Raw genomic sequence first — 18,500 nt, forward strand, 5'->3', positions numbered from 1 at the left:
TTTTGTTATATTTCTTGAAATACAGATATATTTTGTAAAATCAGGGGGTTTTGATAAGTAAACCTTAAAACTTTTTGAACTCATATGGAGTGTTTAAAATGAAACACTGTATTCACAGCTACATTTCAAACATCTAGCCATATTGAGAATTCATGTGTGAAAGATGTATATTAATAATATTGCATGTAACCTGATAAGAAATTTGAGGGATGTTTCTCCCTTTGTGGGAAGATGCTTATGAATACCAAGCAAATTTTCACTTCCAAAGAGATATACATAATGATGCAGAAGTGTCAGATCCTCACATCGTTGAGGCTGACTTTTTTGTTATTTTTTGTATTGATACTCTGATAAGATCCTGCTCAGCAGTTGATGTTGCTGAAATTGTGTTATCAAATACACAAACTAAATGTCCTTTTTTTCTTTTTTAGTTAAGTAAATAACTACTATGCTTTAAATTTCTCAAGTGATATTTTTGTCATCTTTGGGATCATTTAATTTACTGGAGTTTAACTGCAAGTCTTGCAAGAAGCTGAGCTGGCCAACTAAAATGTTCGTGTTCCATAAAATTGATTCTAAATTTCTTTATAGTTAAGATAGACAGGACATGCCAATTTTGTAACTTGTCTGTTTTTTTTTTTAAATATACAGACATGCTATGTAGTTCAGGGTAATAGCTGTAGGGTTAGCTTAGCAGAAATTATTTAATCAAACTGTTAAAATCCTATTCTTGAACAGCTGTTGAAAATTTTAATTTTTTATAATAAAACTTAATTGTTAGTATAGACTTAGATATTATTGGAACATGGTTTATATATTTATGAGAAAATCTCATGATATAAAGGCAGCACTTGGACATCCAGTGCTCCTTTATGAAGATAACTACTCCTCAGTAATTTTACAGTACCTTTTGGATTGATTTGATTGGTTTGATCTTGGAAGACAAAATGGTTTACTGCAGCAGTGAAATTAAGCATCTTTCCATGGACAAACCATCCTTGGAAAGGCATCAATGCAGAAAAATCAGGAAGAATCACAGCTTGTTTTCAGCTATTTATGATAATACACAATAGTGAAGAAGAATGTGAGGACAGCAGTCTGGAGAAAAAGAAGGGACTTAATATTTTGACAATAATTTCATTAAGTTTGTTTCTATGACTTTAATCCCATTATACATGGTGCTTAGACACTGAACTGCTACTAAGTAAAATATTGGTTTTTATAAACCAGATATTATAGAAAACAATCTTGCAAAATCCTTCTTAGTGTTTTCCTCGATTGAGTAATATTTTGGTGACAGAGAAGTTAAATACAATTTAGTTTATTATCAGTCATTATGGTTAGGGTGGACAAAGTAGAGTTTGCAACTGCATTAGTAAACTTACGATTTTGCAAGGCTGTAGTAAACATTCCTGTGAAGTAGTAAGAGAACAGAATCATAAAATGGCTTTATGAGAAAATACATATTTTAGAGTACACTACTGTATTAAAGCTGCTTAAAAATAGCTGTATTATTTACTGGTCTAGGAAAAAACATAATGGACTATGGGTAAGACATTTTCCCATTCTTAATTAAACTTACAACAGGAAAAACTACCGAAGATATGTTTCAGCCTCAATCCTATATAAAACAGTCAAAACAGGGATGTGGGAAAATGATGGAGCAAAGCACAGGTAAGTGTCGAGAAGGGCATGGGTCTTCACCATATGTAGCTTCAGGAAGTAGGCCAGTGAATCCAGTTGCATTTATGTTTTAATTTAAGTATAACTTTTTTGATTATGTAGTTCACAATACTACACTACTGCACAAATAAATTTAAAATAATAACGTTATCATAAGAATATGCTGCGCAAAGTACCTGATTCACCAATTCTAAAATATTCACAGATGTCAGCTATTGTGTTAGAAAAGTAAATATTCTATTAATCAGTATGACTCAGTTGGAGGCATTCTTCAGCATCCCATACAAGTAGTAGTATGAGTTTATACATATGGGGAAAATTTTGCGTTCTCAATTCTCAGTTGCTTCTATCGCTTTCTTTTCAAGAAATTCATTTCATGCTGGATGATTAGTTACTGCTGAAAATAGGTGCTCATTAGTTTCTCTGTGGTAATGTCATAATGCAAGGTAGGATCCATTGTTGCATGTGCTGCTGTAGCATATCTAAGTAGTGTCCTTGTGAACTATGCATAAACCATTTAATTTTTTGGTTTTTTTTCTGGTTAGGGCCCAACAGGTCAAAGCTGCAAGATATGCTTGCAAACTTGAGAGATGTTGATGATCTCCCTTCGTTACAGCCATCTGTTGCACCTTCTTCTAGGCCCAGTAGCTCAAGGCTCATTGAACATGAGATAAACAGGACGGATGAAGGTAAATATTAAAGATGTGCATAACACCTTAGCAAAGGATGGATGTTGAGAGTTCCTTCTTAAAGATTATCCTCTAAGACTTTCCGAGCACTTTACAAATTCCAATTCAGCATTTCAAGTTCTGTCTAAGTGCCATAAATGGCATTCTCATTTCTTCTTTCTGGTCCCTATTAGTAAGGTCAAGACACCTACTCCGGGCAAGTCTTGGTTGAATAACTTTGAACATGATAGAAAAAATAACTCGGCACTTGGTGGCTTTGTAATATGACGATCCTAAATCACTTGCTTTTGTTTGTGCTCAAACCTGGTAGCCAAGTGGGGAACATAAACTCTGAGGACATAAGAGCATCTTTTTTTCTCCCCATGCACCTAATTTTAAATCTATGTATGTATATATACACACATACATACTAATGTGCTTTTTTTTTTAAGTGAAAGATAGAGGCTCTGCAGGTAAACACAGGTGGCTAGCTATAGCTTTTAAATGCTTGTGGTGATTAGTTCTGTATGATTCACAGCTTGCCTCTGTATTTATTTCCATAATGTGTTCCAAACATTAAAAAAAATTCTGAGTATGGAAGGCCACACATCTTTACAGTGAAGCATGTGGTTACCTTCACTAGGATTATGTCTGAAAAATGCTGAACCATCTATTTGATTCGATGTTTGAATGCTGTAATATGAAGCATAATAACATATAGTGTGTGAGGCTATATTAATTTGTCGAAGATCATATTGCAGCCTTCCAGTGCCTAAAGGGAGCCTACAAGAGAGCTGGAGAGGGACTTTTTATAAGGGCATGTAGTGGCTTCAGACTGAAAGAGAGCAAGTTTAGATTAGGTATTAAGAAGAAATTCTTTACAGTGAGGGTGGTGAGACACTGGAATAGATTGCCAAGAGAAGTTATGGATGCCTCATCTCGTTAAGTGTTCAGTTCCAGGCTGGATGGGGCTTTGAGAAATGTGGTCTAGTGGAAGATGTCCCTGCACATGGCAGGGGTTTGGAACTGGATGGTCTTTAAGGTGCCTTCCAACCCAAAACATTCTATGATTCTGTGATATCATGTGCCCTATTTAAATGGTAAATACATGTTTTGAAAAATGAGCAAAACATGAGTTCCACTTAGCAGTCTTTCAGTGAGTGTGAAATAGTAGGTTGGCCAAGTTATAATTAAGATGCATAAAAAGTCCCGGCATGTGGCATAGTTACCAAAGATCTCAGTAGTTCTGTTTCCTTCATGCTCAGTGATTTTCTTTATGAAAGAAGGGGTAACTTAGCAACGCTTGGGGAAGTGGAGGAATTTTTTGTTGAATGTTTCCTTTCCAACTTTTCTCACATATACTAAGAGCTATCTTAGCAGAGCACTATTTTCATGTCCTTTCAATAACATGTTTTTTAATTCAGACACTCAGATGCACTCTCACAAAAAAAGAGGAGGACAGCTGATTGTTATCAGTCTGAGTTCAGTATTGCAAACTATGAGCTGTGTATTCCTTTGTAAAGCTGAGACACCATGATATTTTTGGCATACAATTTTTTTCATTCTAGTAACTCTTCAGGTTTGATGTCCTGTACGTATTGTGTATTGAGTGGAATATTTCATCATAAATTCAAAACCGAAAAAGTGAATGGTAGTGTAGACTTCAGGGTGAAGAAGGTAAGAGATGTTTGTGATTAAAAGGTAATAACTAAGAGACGTGAATGTTAGAGCTTGAAGGGCTTTTATTCAGTTGTAAAAAGTGGAAAGCAAACAGAACACGCAATAGAAATGTGAATGTGGAATGGGAAGATTAGCTTACTTTATGCTGGGTGAACTGAAAGTGAATTGGATGGCATCTGAACCTGATGCCTTTGGTATAAGAGGGAAGCAGACTGAACAGATCAGGCTATTGATTGTAAACTGCAGGTTTTTTGGTTTTAACTTAGTATTGGTACCATTAGACTTAAAAAGATGCTGAGAATGAGGTGGCATTTCCTTCTCTCTCACCCTGGTCCAACAGTATTTGCCAAGGCTTATATTTACAATGGAGCTAAAAGGGAAAAAGATTGTAATTTATTGAAAAACCCTTGTAATTTGAGACAAAGGTGTATAAAGATCAGTGAAGTTTTTTGTACCCAGAAGATAACACATTTTCATCTATTCAGTCCCCCTTTTGTGCTGTATAGGCTTGGAGAGCTATTGTACAGGGAACTTGGTAAAGGCAAGCTTTTGAGTTGTACCACTTGATGCAGAGCTTTATGTGGTCTAAGTGTGTGTGCTGTACTCCTTAGCCTTTGATCCTTCTGTTTCTAGAGAATCTGCCTGTGGATGTGTTCATGTTACAGTGATGAGAGCTCCTATAGGCATGCTATAGAAGTTGTTAACTAGTAAGTTTGGATACTGCTAGTACAAACATGGAATTCAGTGCTGAGTAGCCTGTTTGGTAATTAAACTGATTTTACAACTAGTGATGAATTGTCAGGTTCTTGTCGTATCGCTCAATTGGAGTGTATGTGAACAGCTTCATTGTGGACGTGCTTTTGGATGTGTGTGGATACCGTGTTAGGAAGGAAGGGTGCAACTGCTCCCACGAGCTATTCTTATATGTGTTTTTGTTGCTTCTTCAGCACCTATTTGCATATTTTGTAGCAGAGTTGGGGAAGGGTCTGAGCTGTTCTGTGTTACTTGTGCATTATCTATGAGTGAATGGTAGTGTCCTCTTCCTGCCTGTGGCTAATTGCACTTACTGTCTGGAGTCATGCACACCTCAAGTGCAAGTATGTTCACAGGATGCTGTTTATTGGTAAGTACAGTGATTATCTTTAGAAAAGAGATTTTTTTATGCATCTCTGTATATCTGTTTTCCCCTCAGCTACTTGAGAGATGTTTAGCATTTTAAAAGTGAAAAATATACTTCTGTCATTCAGTGTTGTATAAGTTTCAAGATTTTTTTTGTTTTGTTTTTTTTTCTTTTCTTGCAGTGGAAGCTTTAACATTCCCGCCTTCTTCAGGGAAATCTTTCATTATGGGAGCAGATGAAGCTCTTGAAAATGAACTGGGTCTTGGAGAACTGGCAGGCCTTACTGTAGCAAATGAGGCAGATTCGCTGACTTATGATGTAAGTGGTTATTATTGGTAACTCAAGGTCTTACTGTCTTTTTGTTGAAGGCAGATACAAGTGACATGTGTGTAGACTCAGCAGAAAACATTCTCCAGATAAAATTATGCTGCCAGAGGTTGTCACAAATTTTTACTTGATAAATCTGTTTTTCCCATACACAGCAGCCTTCAAACTCTCTGCGAGCCCTTCTCCTGCTCATTTGCCTGCCATGTCATGAGAGTAGTTGAAAGTAAATGTAATTAGTTATAGTGATATGTGTGGGTATGTGTAACCCCAGTGACTCTGAGCAAAAATTGGAAGTTGTACGACCAGTAGTTTGAAGGAGGTTTGTGCCCCTTCTGCCTGGTCTGCATGGAGTTTTGGGCCCCTCTACTTCAAGAGGTTTTTAGAGAAATTGTAGAGTCCAGCTCTTAGGAGGCTGAGAAGTGCTCAAATAGCAGTCTGCAGGTATTGGAAGGGTGCTTATAAGGATCACAGAGCCAACTTCTCCATAGTGCCAGGCATTAAAACAAGAGGAAACAATAACAAATTATGGCTTAGGAAGTTCAGGTAAGACACTGGGGGAGGAAGTGTTTTGTAGGAGGTGATAGTGAAACAACTGGCCCAGAGAAACAGTGGAATCCCTTTCCTGGGAGATGTTCAAGACTTGGCTGGGGGAGGCTTGTGGTCTCATTTCAAATGGGAAACTGAACCAGAGACTGTTTAGGAGGGTTTTGTGGCCAGCGCTTTTGTATGTGTACCCTACAGCTTGTTTTTCTTTCACTTATTATGAAAAACTTTTCTTAAAATTGCTTCTTTTCACTCATACATAATTTTTGTCTGTATTTCTGATTTCTTGGGAAAAGGTGCTTCAGATATTACTTTCATAATATGCTCCTTGTGATTTGTCAGCTTCAGAGCATTGCCCAGCTCTATCAAGGTTGAGGGATTTCAGAGATCATTTTCAGTACTGTGTGTCGGTGAAGAATCCTACCTTTCAGTAAATCTGACCCTTAAGTAATCACCATCTGGGATTTCACTATCACAGGTCAAGTCTGAGACTTCGGAAATAACCTGCAGGTCCTTACTTTGAAGTTCTACCCTTGTTTGTACTTGTAAAGAATAAATTACATAGTTAATAAAATTTTAGACACTTTTGGAAAGTGCTACTGCAGAGATGTGCTCTACTACTACAGCAAGTTTCTGAGCATGTGATGTGTTGTGAATCGTCTCGATTGCAAAGATACAGAACATTTCTGCTGAAATTCAGTATTTTAACATTATCTCCTAATTTGGGCTCAGTTCTTAATTTTTTTGCTAATCTTCTCTAATTATACCTTCAGAAAGGCTTAAGACGGTGTACAAATTAATTGCTTTTACAGGTACACCTAAAACTTTGATGCTGAATTTTTAAATTCAGAGGACATGACAAACCTAAACCATCTGAATGAGATGGTAATGCTTTCATTGCTTGACTTCACTCTTCAAGTGTCCATATAAACTGTTTTGTTTGTTCATGTCTCCATATCCTGAATTAACAGCTTTCATTTCTGGAATTCAGCATTTCTTTATCCATTCCTATCCTATCCCGCATGGTTGAGAGTACTGACTTCTGTTTGTTCATTTGTTAAATGCCTTTATGAAGTCCTGTGATCAGGAATTCATTGTCATGCTTGCCTCAACTCTTACCTTTTTTTAGTGCTGATTAAAAAAAAACTAACAACATTTACAAAGCTACTCACTATTGTCACTGTGCACTTCAGTGAAGCAAAATGAAAGCCAGGTTTTTCTATTGCAAGTTTCACTGGAACTTTAGCTTACAGATAATGTTTCTATTTTAGCCTATTTCGTACCTTCTTCCAGCTGCCAAGTGTGAATCAGGAAGGATTAGTGAAAATTTAGTGTATTATTTTTAAGTGTCAATTTTGAATCATATGGACAATAAAGTTGAAAAACAATGTACCTTTGTCTTTAAATATATTTGCTCTCAAGAGCTGCAGGCACTTTCCCATTTTCAGTCCTTTTCATCCCACTGACATTTTTTACTAGATTCTTTTTTTCTAAAACATGGCAGCATTAGCCTACTTCATTTCATGGTTTCAGTTTCTACATATTGCTTTGACTGTCTGTAAATTAAAGAATGGTTTTCACTTGGTAATGAATATTATGAATTTATTACTTGAAAGAGAAACTTTTTCTTTTATGAGTAAGTTTTTAGAATATCTAACAAGGTGAAATTTTCCATATTGCTAGCCTATACTCACAGGTTTATCTTTTCTTTTTCCTTCCTTTACACACTGTTGTCTTAGCACTTTCCTTTCACTTTGGTTGGTTCTGTTTTTATCTCTAGTCTTCTGGATAGATTAAGTGACTTCATAAGATTATAGTAGAGGTTTTGGACTTAGCAGTAGTCTCTTGCTTGGTTTCCCTACAACTTTGAATGAGAAAAGTGTCTGGAATCCTACTTGCATGTCATTGCTGTTTCTGGAGGTTTTGATTCGTCTGTGTAGATGCAAATATTATTATTAGTTGCAAATACAGATCAGGTGCTAATTTTGGGGTTGAACATCCCCCCAAACTGCTTGTCAAGTCTCAAATTACCACACAGTTTCACTTCAGTGGGGAGAGATAGAAGGAGGTTGGCTGTTGTGTTTAGTAACCCAGCCTCTCACAGCTTGAGAGAGACTGGTGGGCGGAGTGACGTGGTGCAGCGAGGTAGGTGGTGCATCAGGACTAGGATCTGTTTCCTCTGCTGCTGGTCTGCTGGCTGGGACTGCTCTCCATCTAGGTCCCTCCGTCTACTTCCCAATTTATACGCTAATCATCTTGGACTCCTTTGGAAGGGCACCTTTGAATAAATGAGAAGCAAATGAAGACTATTACCCTGCCAGAACTGGAATTCACTGTTAGGCCATCTGAGGTGTCTTTGTGGCTTTTGCAAATGTGATGCAGGACCTGTGCTGCTGGTATGGCAGCTGGAGGGCAGGCGGGTTCCCTCCGTCACCCGTTTGGCATTGAGTGCCTGTGTTGAGGCAACTAAATTCTTCTCCAGATATCTATGAATACTCTGTACATCTTGTACCCTTTTTGCTGAGACTCTCTTGGCCAATCTCCAGAAAACCTGCCAGAGCTGCTAACTGTGCAGTCCTGCCCCATCCTTGTACCAGCTCGAGCATTTGTCTGTTCCCTCATTGAGCCAACTTGGCTCAGTAAACTGGCAAAAGAACTGACTTGTCTCCCTGAGCAAGGCAGTATGTAATTACTAAGAAAGACTAAAAGAAAGACTAAAACAGCTCCTTTCTCCTTGTTTAAAATGTATAGAACTTCTTAATTGATGCATATTTTTATTAGTAAATCCAGACATAACAAAACCTAAGAAAAAGCGCTTCTGTTCTTAAATCTCCTCTTCCTCCCCCCACTCCCTAGAATAAAATGTAGATTCTTGGAGAGGCTCAAAACAGTTGTCTCTTCTTTGCAGTTAATAATATAAATTATTTGGGATTATCTGTAGATTTCAACATAATAAAATATCAGTACAATTGTTTGTTTTCTTGGTTTTCTATAACCGCCATAGTTATGGAAAGGTAAATTTAACTTATGGCATTGTTGACTGACAGAGTGAAAAAGTCTGTTCAGCATTTTGTGTCAACATTTGTTCAGAGGAGCAATATTGGAGTAAATGTTATTTTTTTTAAGGCTTTCTTTTTGGATCTTCTAAAATGCATTTATTGCCAAATAATTGTGTCTGTATACATGATAGCTTATCACCTGCCAGTTATATACTTACTGTGTAGCCAAGTCTTTTTTGCCAATTTTTTTTCCTTTTCTGGCAACCTTTACTTGTCTTGCATTATTACAGAGCTTTAGTTGCCTTAGATGAGTAAGTTAGGCTGTGTTCCTTTCTGTGCTTCTAGAATCTTCTCTGTTTCTCTCAGATCTTTACTTCAGAGGTGCTATGTCAGTGGTACTTAGGATATTCAGGGACCACCCATTGGTTGAGTCAAGCCCAGTGTTAGAGGGAATGAGCTAGTAGGTATAGATCAAATTTCAAATACCTAGCTGATTTCATTTAAGTGTCAGTGCTTTTAAATTGTGTAATTTTACAGACATGGGAGCATTTCAGATTTGCATAGAACGTATTACTGTGGACACGACATTGCTTGTTGTATGGAATACATCTACCTTTATTCTCATTTTGAATTATCTGGTTAGTTTTAAGTGGACTGTTTTTCAAGAGCAGGTTGTTTTGAGAAGTGGAAGAGGTAATTTCACATCTTCTGAAAATGCCAAACTACATTTTTAATGTCTTACTTTCATTGTGACTTCCATATTAATTACAAGTTTGGCATTTTTTTTTTATTAGATAGCCAACAATAAGGATGCATTGAGAAAGACTTGGAACCCCAAATTTACATTAAGAAGTCACTTTGATGGAATAAGAGGTCTCGCTTTTCATCCGGTTGAACCAGTCTTAATAACAGCTTCAGAGGACCATACATTAAAAATGTGGAATTTACAAAAAACAGCCCCAGCAAAAAAGTAAGATTTTTTTTTGCTTTACTTGAAGAACAATTTTAATTTATGAAGAAAAAGAATAACTGTAGATACCACTTCATGGGATGGCCTTTGGAGTTCATGGAAAGTGTTCCTTGACTTTTAGGAGTAGGAAAACAAGCTCATGGAGTAGCATTGAGGCTTCTGAAGAGTACCAGAACAAATCCATGTGTTCCTGAATGTGTTTTGTTTGTGAAAAGGAAAACCATTCACATTTTTATATTTTCCTTGTAGATAACATGACAAATTAATTCGCTAGTGAAAATATTTGGATGCGGCCTGTTAGTGTGCTTGCATGTGGATATAAATGTAGAAGATGCATTTTTATATATATGCATATGTATGTACACACATACATGCATATACACGTGTACAGCTTTAAACTTTGACATGTTTGACAGTTTGTACACTGTCTCTTGTGAGTTGCTAGGGATTTGCAGAAATGAGAGCAATTTGGTAGCAGGGCTAATAATGATAATGGTAAGGGAGTACATCAGACCTTTGAGGAGGACTGGTCTTCCCTCAGTCTGTAACAAGCACTGGATCGATAAAGTCCAGTGCAGCAAATTTTGAAGTGGTTTGTAACTGTGCTACAGCATTGGTATAAAAACAAGGAGTCAAAAGCATTGCTCTAATAGGGGTTTGGAGCACTTAATGATACATTCCATGTGATACTGATATCTCTCCACTCCTTCCCCACCACTGGTGTAGCTACCTACTGGCTTGATTGATCTGTGAGAGTTTATGAACTACCTTGAAGGTCTTTAAACTGAAAGACTACAAATAGTTCCTAGACATGTGAAAAATTGTGTTGGGAGAGGAAGTTGTGGGAGAAGCACTGCAAAAGGTGTAACAGTGATTTTAAGAATTTAGCAATTCTGGCACATGTTTGTAAAGCATTGTGTAAGATCAAATACATGTTAACATTTCCTTGTACTTCATTTAGGAGTGCTTCTCTTGATGTAGAGCCAATATACACCTTCAGAGCACATAGGTAAGTATTTCCTGGGAAATATTGTCATATTTTGAGAAAGATATGATTTTTAAACAAAAACAGAATTGTTTAAAAGGTAATTTCCACCTTAGCAGCTACTGATTCCATTTGATGTCTTTAGTTCCCATTTTATTTAAAATATCTGCATGTGTCCATCTCCTTTCTGCATAATTATTTATGTCTGAAGCTGAGTACACCACAGTATTAAAATGAAAACCTACAAATTATACAGTTCCAGTTTGATTTGGTGTTTGGTTCATTATTGCACCTCTTGTCTTTTTTGTTAGATGTGTGCATTTTTAGAAGGAAGCTGAAGAAGAATGAATGCAGTGAATTTAAATCTACTGAAATTGTTTCATGAAAGAACCTTAGATCTTTTACAAAGGGAAAAGAAGCTGCTTATGCAAAATAAAAAACTCTACTGTTTGAAAGTGTGACACTTTTCACATTTTGTGTACCTGATGATTATATTGTCCTGATTGTAGTTATGTTACCAAATACTGTGGTGGTCTTTTTGTAGGAAATGTTGTAGTCTATGATTTCATTATGTGGAATTTTTGTTGCAATCCGTGCAGCAAGTGAATTTTATCTAGCAGGGAAATTTGAAGGTTCTGTTGCATTGCATTGCACATAATGAAAATGTTAATAGTAAATGTTTCTTTGGGTGTTTCTTCCAGTGGACCAGTGCTCTGTGTGGTGATGAGCACTAATGGTGAACAGTGTTACAGTGGGGGAACAGATGGCCTTATCCATGGCTGGAACACAACCAACCCGAACATTGACCCCTATGACTCTTATGGTACGTTGCTGTCACACGTACCAGTGAAATGATGCGTTCAGTGACATTAATGTTATGTTGTTAAAATAGGGTACTTTGTAGATAATACTTATTTGAAAGTTTAAAAGAGCAAATTGAATGTTAGCTTTAATTACTTAAATTTTTGCTTTAATGCTGATGCTGGTTGATGAGAAGATAAAATGTTTTAAAACGTCTTAAATTGTGAATGGCTTAATTTTTCTTTAAAAAGGTCTTAATTCCTTCACAATTCTGTGAAACAGCTAGATTCAAAAGTATAGCAAATGTGTATTTTAGTGTTCTTTTCTTTGACAAATTTCTGTGCAGTTAGATAAAGAGATTTAATAGTCTGAGACCAAAGCTGTTAATGTTGTCTGCAAACGTCTAAAAAGGCACAGTTCAGTAAGATTTACCAGATCTGAATGGATGTCAGCCTTTTTTCTGGATTTTAAGTTTATTTTTCACTTCTTTAGCTTTGGATGCAGTTGGCCTCAAAGCTGACTTTTGCATAAAAGGGACTGATGTACCATTAATGGCTGCTTGAAAGTGAAACACACTGAAGTGTGTTTTTCCAATTTCTATACTGTCCCTTCTGCTGAAATGTTTTGTTCCTTTAGTTGCAAACTGGGTAACTGAATATCATGTATGCTGATGAAATTCAAGCATCTTAATACCAGAATAATTGAGGCTTCTATATTGGTGTGACATGATTGACCTTGGTTTTTTATGGATTTTGTCTCCCTAAGGTTGGTGCATAGACACAGATCAAGATACAGCTATTGATGTAATTCAAATTTTGTTTTGAAATGTGTTTTGTTGTGTTTTGTTCACAGATCCTTCTGTTCTAAGAGGTGCTTTTGTAGGCCATACTGATGCAGTGTGGGGTCTGGTTTACAGTGGAGCCCACCAGCGATTGCTGTCTTGTTCAGCAGACGGCACCATACGTTTATGGAAAGCTACAGAAATTGCTCCAGCTCTCAATATATTTAATGATAATCAAGGTACAGAAAATTGCCCTAAAAGTTCATGAACATCCCTGTTCAGACTGACATAAGTTTGGTTACTGAATAGAAATACTACTTGCTTTTTTTGCTGGATTTTATATCCTTATGAACAATTTGGGAAGAGTAAATTTTGGGACCGTTCTTTTTTGATACTAGCTGAATATATACCTACATGCATGGGGACAGACACATCTAAAAGCAACTGCTTTAAATGATCTGCTGATGTTACCAACGCCATGGAATATAATATATCAACTCCATAATTCAGATTCAAACTGAATTTCCATTAGGCATGTGCTTTTGGTTTTTCCAGAAAAAAAAAGCCCTTTCTTCCCCTAATGGAAGTTTGGAGTAGCCAGTGCTTTATCTCAGACCAGTGTTATTTTACCTTCCAGATTTGTTTCTTGTGCCTCTAACACAGAGATTCAAGTTGAATTTCTGAGTTTGCACATTAACTAAATAGATAACCTATTGATCCTAAACACTGCTAGTTGAAATAATGTACATCTTTGGATTTAGTTACAGAAATGTCTTGCACAAATCAAAATCCCACTGTTTAGAGTCTAATACCCTGAAGTTGCTGTCTAAGTGCTCCAGAATGAGCTCGCTGATATTGCCAAGTTCTCTTAGAGCTGATGGTCCTAAAGACAGCCCATGAGCTGAGAGAGTTCCTTGGCTCTTCATAAAGACTTTGAGGCAAAATAAACTTTAGCATAACTCAACGGACTTCTCAAGTTACGGTGTAAAGCTGGTCAGATATACCATTACTTGTTATGCTATCCTGAGCAAAATAGAAAGGTTTCGTATATTTTAGTTTCTGCAAAAATATGTTTCCAAAGGTCTGCAGGATTCTATGAGAAACTTAACTGGCTTATTGCCAGCTTGCCTATCTGCCTACTTTGAAAACTTCCTGGTAGCTGTTGGGTATTTTTGTGAGTTGGTTTGTTTTTAATTATTAAATTCAGGGGGAGGGAGGACTAGTCTTGCCAAAATTGTGAAATTCAGAGATCCTCCTTTGAAACCCAGTTTTCATATGACTTATTGATAACCTTGAACAAACTCTCTAAAACATCTGGCACTCATCATTTAAGTCCTTTAGATTAACCATTTTAGGTCTCCCAGGAAGCTGCAGATCAGCATATATGGCAGTGGTAGAAAAGGTCACTTCAGAAACAATGTGTTTTCTTCTCCTCCAATCCTTTTTTTGCTCTTTTTGGAGTACCTCTAGATAAGTACCACCATTCATAAGAAATATTCCGGAGGTCCAAAAAAGGTGTTTCTCCTATGAATCCTTAGAGAGTTCAGAGAGACTGATGATATTTCTGTGTTATCTGAATCTATAACATTAGATTGCTTAAAATTCAGTGTCTCACTCTATCTTTTCCTCCTCCTCCTGGCATCTGTCGCTACCAGTGTTGTTCTTTCAGGTGGTGAACAGGACATTTGAGGAGAAAAATCCCAAGGGATGTATCCAATACCCAAGCTTTGCTGATTTGACCTTCTGTCCTGTAGTGTTCAGATAGCTACAGTGTAAGGAGGTCAGATATATGTCACAATAGGCAGGATGGACAAAGCTTTGAAATATGAGTTTATAATGTATTTATATAACTTTTTATGATGACAGTGTCAGGGTATAAAATTTGCACCTTGAGAACTTTGGTGGATTTTTTAAGCTCTGATTTTACCCAAGATGATGATGGTGATAATGATGATGATAATAATAATAATAATGTTAATCATCTGTTATGTCACTGGTTTTACCGTTTCAATTTCATGTCATTTTGCTTGAGGAAATGGAGTTATTTTGTGGTTTTTGAGAATTGCTGTTACACTTAAAGGAGGGAAAAGGGGCTAGGGAGTTCTTACTTTCTTAATTTCCAAATAGATTTCTGCCCAGCTGCAGTTCCAGATACAGGATCTTGGTAAAGAATTTTGTTGATACACATGTCCAAAAAAAAATAGGATTAAAATAGTGATCATACAGGGCAGTCTATTTACATTGGCATAATGTATGTTTTAAAATGCAACATTTCCTTTCATGATAGTCCTTTAAATGTTACAGTGATTACTGATTTTTTTTGTTGTTTGGGTTTTTTTGTTTGGTTGGGGTTTTTTTGTTTGGTTGGGGTTTTTTTGTTTGGTTGGGGTTTTTTGTTGGGTTTTTTTTGTTTACTTTATACCAACTAAATCACTACATTGTTTTCTAGAAATGGGAATCCCTTCCTCGGTAGATCTTGTGAGCAGTGACCCAAGCCTCATGGTAGCATCATTTAACAGTGGACACACTAGCATTTTTAACATGGAGACACGGCAACGAATTCTTACCCTGGAGTCCAGTGTGGATACAAGTATGTATCAAAAAAAACCCAAATTGACCAAAGGGAAAAAAAATTGCTCCTTTAAGATTGATACTGTTGATAATATTTTCAGTGTTTCCAAACATGAAATCATATTTTATCATAAATAATAACATGAATTATGTTACAAGCTGTGTTTTGAGATGTAATATTAAATTGTTACTGCTACAACAGACTTTGTGGGTATTTCAATAGCAGAAAATTGCATGTACTTTTGAAATAAGGTAGAAGAAACAAGATCACAGTGAATTGCTTTTCAAGAGACAGTAGCACAAGAAAGAGCACAGGTTACTCTAGTACAACTCAGTGGTGTTTGCAGCTTCTAGATTTCTTTTTCCTCTTCAGTACAAAATTGCAAAATAAAAGTAATATCGGGAAAATTTAAAGTTGAGTTTATTAAAATTTCAGGAGAGTGTGTGGATTCTTTTTTATTTTTCCTCAGAGATATCCCTTTTCAAAGATTTCTTACACTCTTGCCTCATTTGAACTTGGACTGTAGTTGAAGTTTTCACTACAGAAGAAAAGCAAAGCTCCAGTGGAAGAGTGTTCATTGCAAGGTCCTGCATAATGCCTCAGATCACGGCAGTGACCAGTATGAGAAGTTTTAGAGGATACTGTGAGGAGCCTGCTATCAGTAAATTATTTTACCATGGCATTAGAAAAGAGGCCAAAGATTTAATATTCAAACCACAATGGTAACTTGATAACAATATAATTTTTTTTTTTTTTAATTTTTATATTACCCACACACTCCCTAAAGTTTTATGTCACTGAATTCTACTGCTTAATTAGATTTTTTAAAAGGACTAAGCCCTTCTTGTTGGCTTTGCTTGTCTATTTTAAACTAGTTAGATGCCTGTCATTTTATAAGAGGGAATGGAAAATGCCATCTCCCTTCTTTATGTTATTCCTTACTGTGCAGGATTTCTCACACCTTTGTTCCTGTCTGAAAAAAACAGTCCTAAATTAGTTAACTTTAGACAGTGGAAGTTGCCTTTCTGCTTCCCTCTCCTTTCCCTTCTATTGTTTTTTACCTCCTCCTTGCTGTAATTCACTGATGTTCCTTTAAGAAAACAAGACTGTGGTATGGCAGCCAGCAGTCCCCATTTAGTATCTTTGGTTATGTAATAGTACTATAAAGCTTACAAGTATTTTAAAGAAGTAAATGACTATTTCTACAAGAACTAGGCAAGAGGAAAATCAGTCACCTGAAATGCCCTACCATCACTACTTAGGGATTCCACTGTTCAGTATAAGTCTCACTTTGCTTGTCACTTTCAAACTGTGAGGATAGCTGGTTGCGATGAAGGTTCATGTGTTTTCAGTTATTTTAGGAGTGTTTATTAATATGAATGTGGCTTTCTTGCTTAATTTAGACTTTAATAATTTCTAAATGTTCTGTGGATGCTGACAAGGCTTGATGATTCAGATTTTTATAGAAATATGTAAATTGAAGTTTTTACCATTTTAATAGCAAGTGAACCTATAGTAGTATTCTATTTTGTTTATTTTAGTAAGAATTTTGATTAAATAATGTGTTCTTTGGTAGCAGTTTAACCAAATACAGTCAACATGAAAGACAATATCTGTATTTTGATGTACTGTGGAGTGACTAGTTTTGGTTTTGTCATAATTTATATCTCTTAAGACCACCCTTGCACTAATCCATGCATCACAACAATGCCTAGATTTCTAATCAGAAAACTTCTATACTTTTTTTTTGTTTGCATATATATATATGCATGCTGTTTCAAAATTATTGAAGAACAGAAAATGGCTCTCCTATGAATAGTGTAGCATCCTTTTTTTCCCAATAATCATAATTTTAATCAATATATATCAAATAATAATAGGTGGGATTTATTTGCTTTAAATAAATTACCTGTACTGTCTGTATGTCATGAAGAAAGTTTGACTTGGCAAGAGGAGGAATGTGGCAGTGGGGAAGTGCAAAAAAGGTGTTTTCACTCAGTTTTTGGTTTCACATTTTTGCCTGATATGTCTACCTAAAACTATGTCCAAAAGTTGGACCTTATTTGGCATACATATGGTTTATGTATGCCTCTATACCTGTGTAATTTGGAAAGTATTTTAGAGTAAAGCACATAAAATAAGATTCTAGTTGAGAGTTTCCAGTATATAAATGTAAGAATTATTTTGCAAATAAAATGGATTACATGTTTATTTTGTAGTAGCAATCTTTCAAAGAATTCGACATTTATGATATGTGTTGGTTTTTTCCTAGCAATCAGTTCCTCCTGTCAGATAAACAGAGTCATCAGCCATCCAACTCTTCCAATTAGTATCACTGCTCATGAAGACAGACACATCAAATTCTATGACAACAATACAGGTATGCTTCTCTTCAACAGGTCTTAGCCATAGCCATTGTATAACGTAAATCATAACCAGAATTTCATTATGATTAGTATTATTCATATAAATGCTGAGGAATGTCAAGAATTGAATAGCCTCTGGAACAGAAGTCTCTCATCACTAGTAGATCCCAAAGATTGCCAGCACACTTAAAACTTTGTTGGCACAGTGATAAGGAACCTGGATAATTTTCTGTCCATTCTTTTAAAATGCCTTATGTATGAGGTTTATAAATATTTAACATAAAAGGATGCTTTTTTTAAATCTTTATGGGCTTATGTTCATGTTTCTTCTGTTGGTTATTTTATATTATATATATATGGCTGGTTTCTTCTGTGTTACTTTGATCTGGAGAACAGGAAGCTCTGGCACTCTAGGGCTTACTAGACCTCCGCCTCACTTGACCCATGATTTCTTATTTTTAACATGAAATCACTGCTGTAATTGCAATAAACTGTAATAGAACATTAATTCTCTATGAGTTGACTAAAAATCATAGTTTATACTCTTTGCTTTTAGTATACTCAGCCCCTACTTTCCTTCCCATTGAAGATCTTACTTCAGAACTCAATTCAGTTAAGGGGCAGATATTTAAAATGCAGTGATTGCAGCACCAAGGTGGCTTTGCAGACATTAAGGTCTCACAATGTTGATGATACTGCTACCGTGCCTCTCTGGAGACTGTAAATTTAAAAGAATGACTTCTTGTATGATTTTAATGATTCATTCATGGGTTTTTTATTTATAGTATCAGCTGTGGTAGGGTCATTTGTATTTGAATACAAATAAAAAAGTTGATTGCAGAAAATAACCTAAATAACTCTTTTCTTTCAAAGGAAAACTGATCCACTCCATGGTAGCTCACTTAGATGCAGTTACAAGTTTAGCTGTTGATCCTAATGGCTTGTATTTGATGTCTGGCAGTAAGTACATTCAGATTTCATTTTCTTTTTCTCATAATGGTGGCA

General features: G+C 36.0%; 1 protein-coding gene across 5 annotated transcripts in view; it reads left to right on the forward strand.

Moving 5' to 3' along the window:
- Positions 1–18,500, forward strand: part of STRN (striatin) — a 70,834-nt gene that overhangs the window by 44,225 nt on the left and 8,109 nt on the right. For 2 of the 5 annotated variants that reach the window (XM_050315537.1, XM_050315534.1), the window contains 10 exons: positions 1,588–1,674; positions 2,229–2,372; positions 5,333–5,469; positions 9,815–9,990; positions 10,952–10,999; positions 11,677–11,798; positions 12,629–12,796; positions 15,007–15,147; positions 17,402–17,509; positions 18,369–18,455. In XM_050315537.1, the coding sequence (XP_050171494.1) occupies positions 1,588–1,674; positions 2,229–2,372; positions 5,333–5,469; positions 9,815–9,990; positions 10,952–10,999; positions 11,677–11,798; positions 12,629–12,796; positions 15,007–15,147; positions 17,402–17,509; positions 18,369–18,455 (1,218 nt within the window). The remainder of the gene's footprint in view (positions 1–1,587; positions 1,675–2,228; positions 2,373–5,332; positions 5,470–9,814; positions 9,991–10,951; positions 11,000–11,676; positions 11,799–12,628; positions 12,797–15,006; positions 15,148–17,401; positions 17,510–18,368; positions 18,456–18,500) is intronic. The other 3 variants (XM_050315538.1, XM_050315535.1, XM_050315539.1) reach the window with 2 other exon arrangements.

This window comes from Myiozetetes cayanensis, unplaced genomic scaffold, assembly GCF_022539395.1.
Source record: "Myiozetetes cayanensis isolate MyiCay16 unplaced genomic scaffold, myiCay2020 scf2-11, whole genome shotgun sequence".
In the NCBI taxonomy this organism is placed as follows: Eukaryota; Metazoa; Chordata; class Aves; order Passeriformes; family Tyrannidae; genus Myiozetetes; species Myiozetetes cayanensis.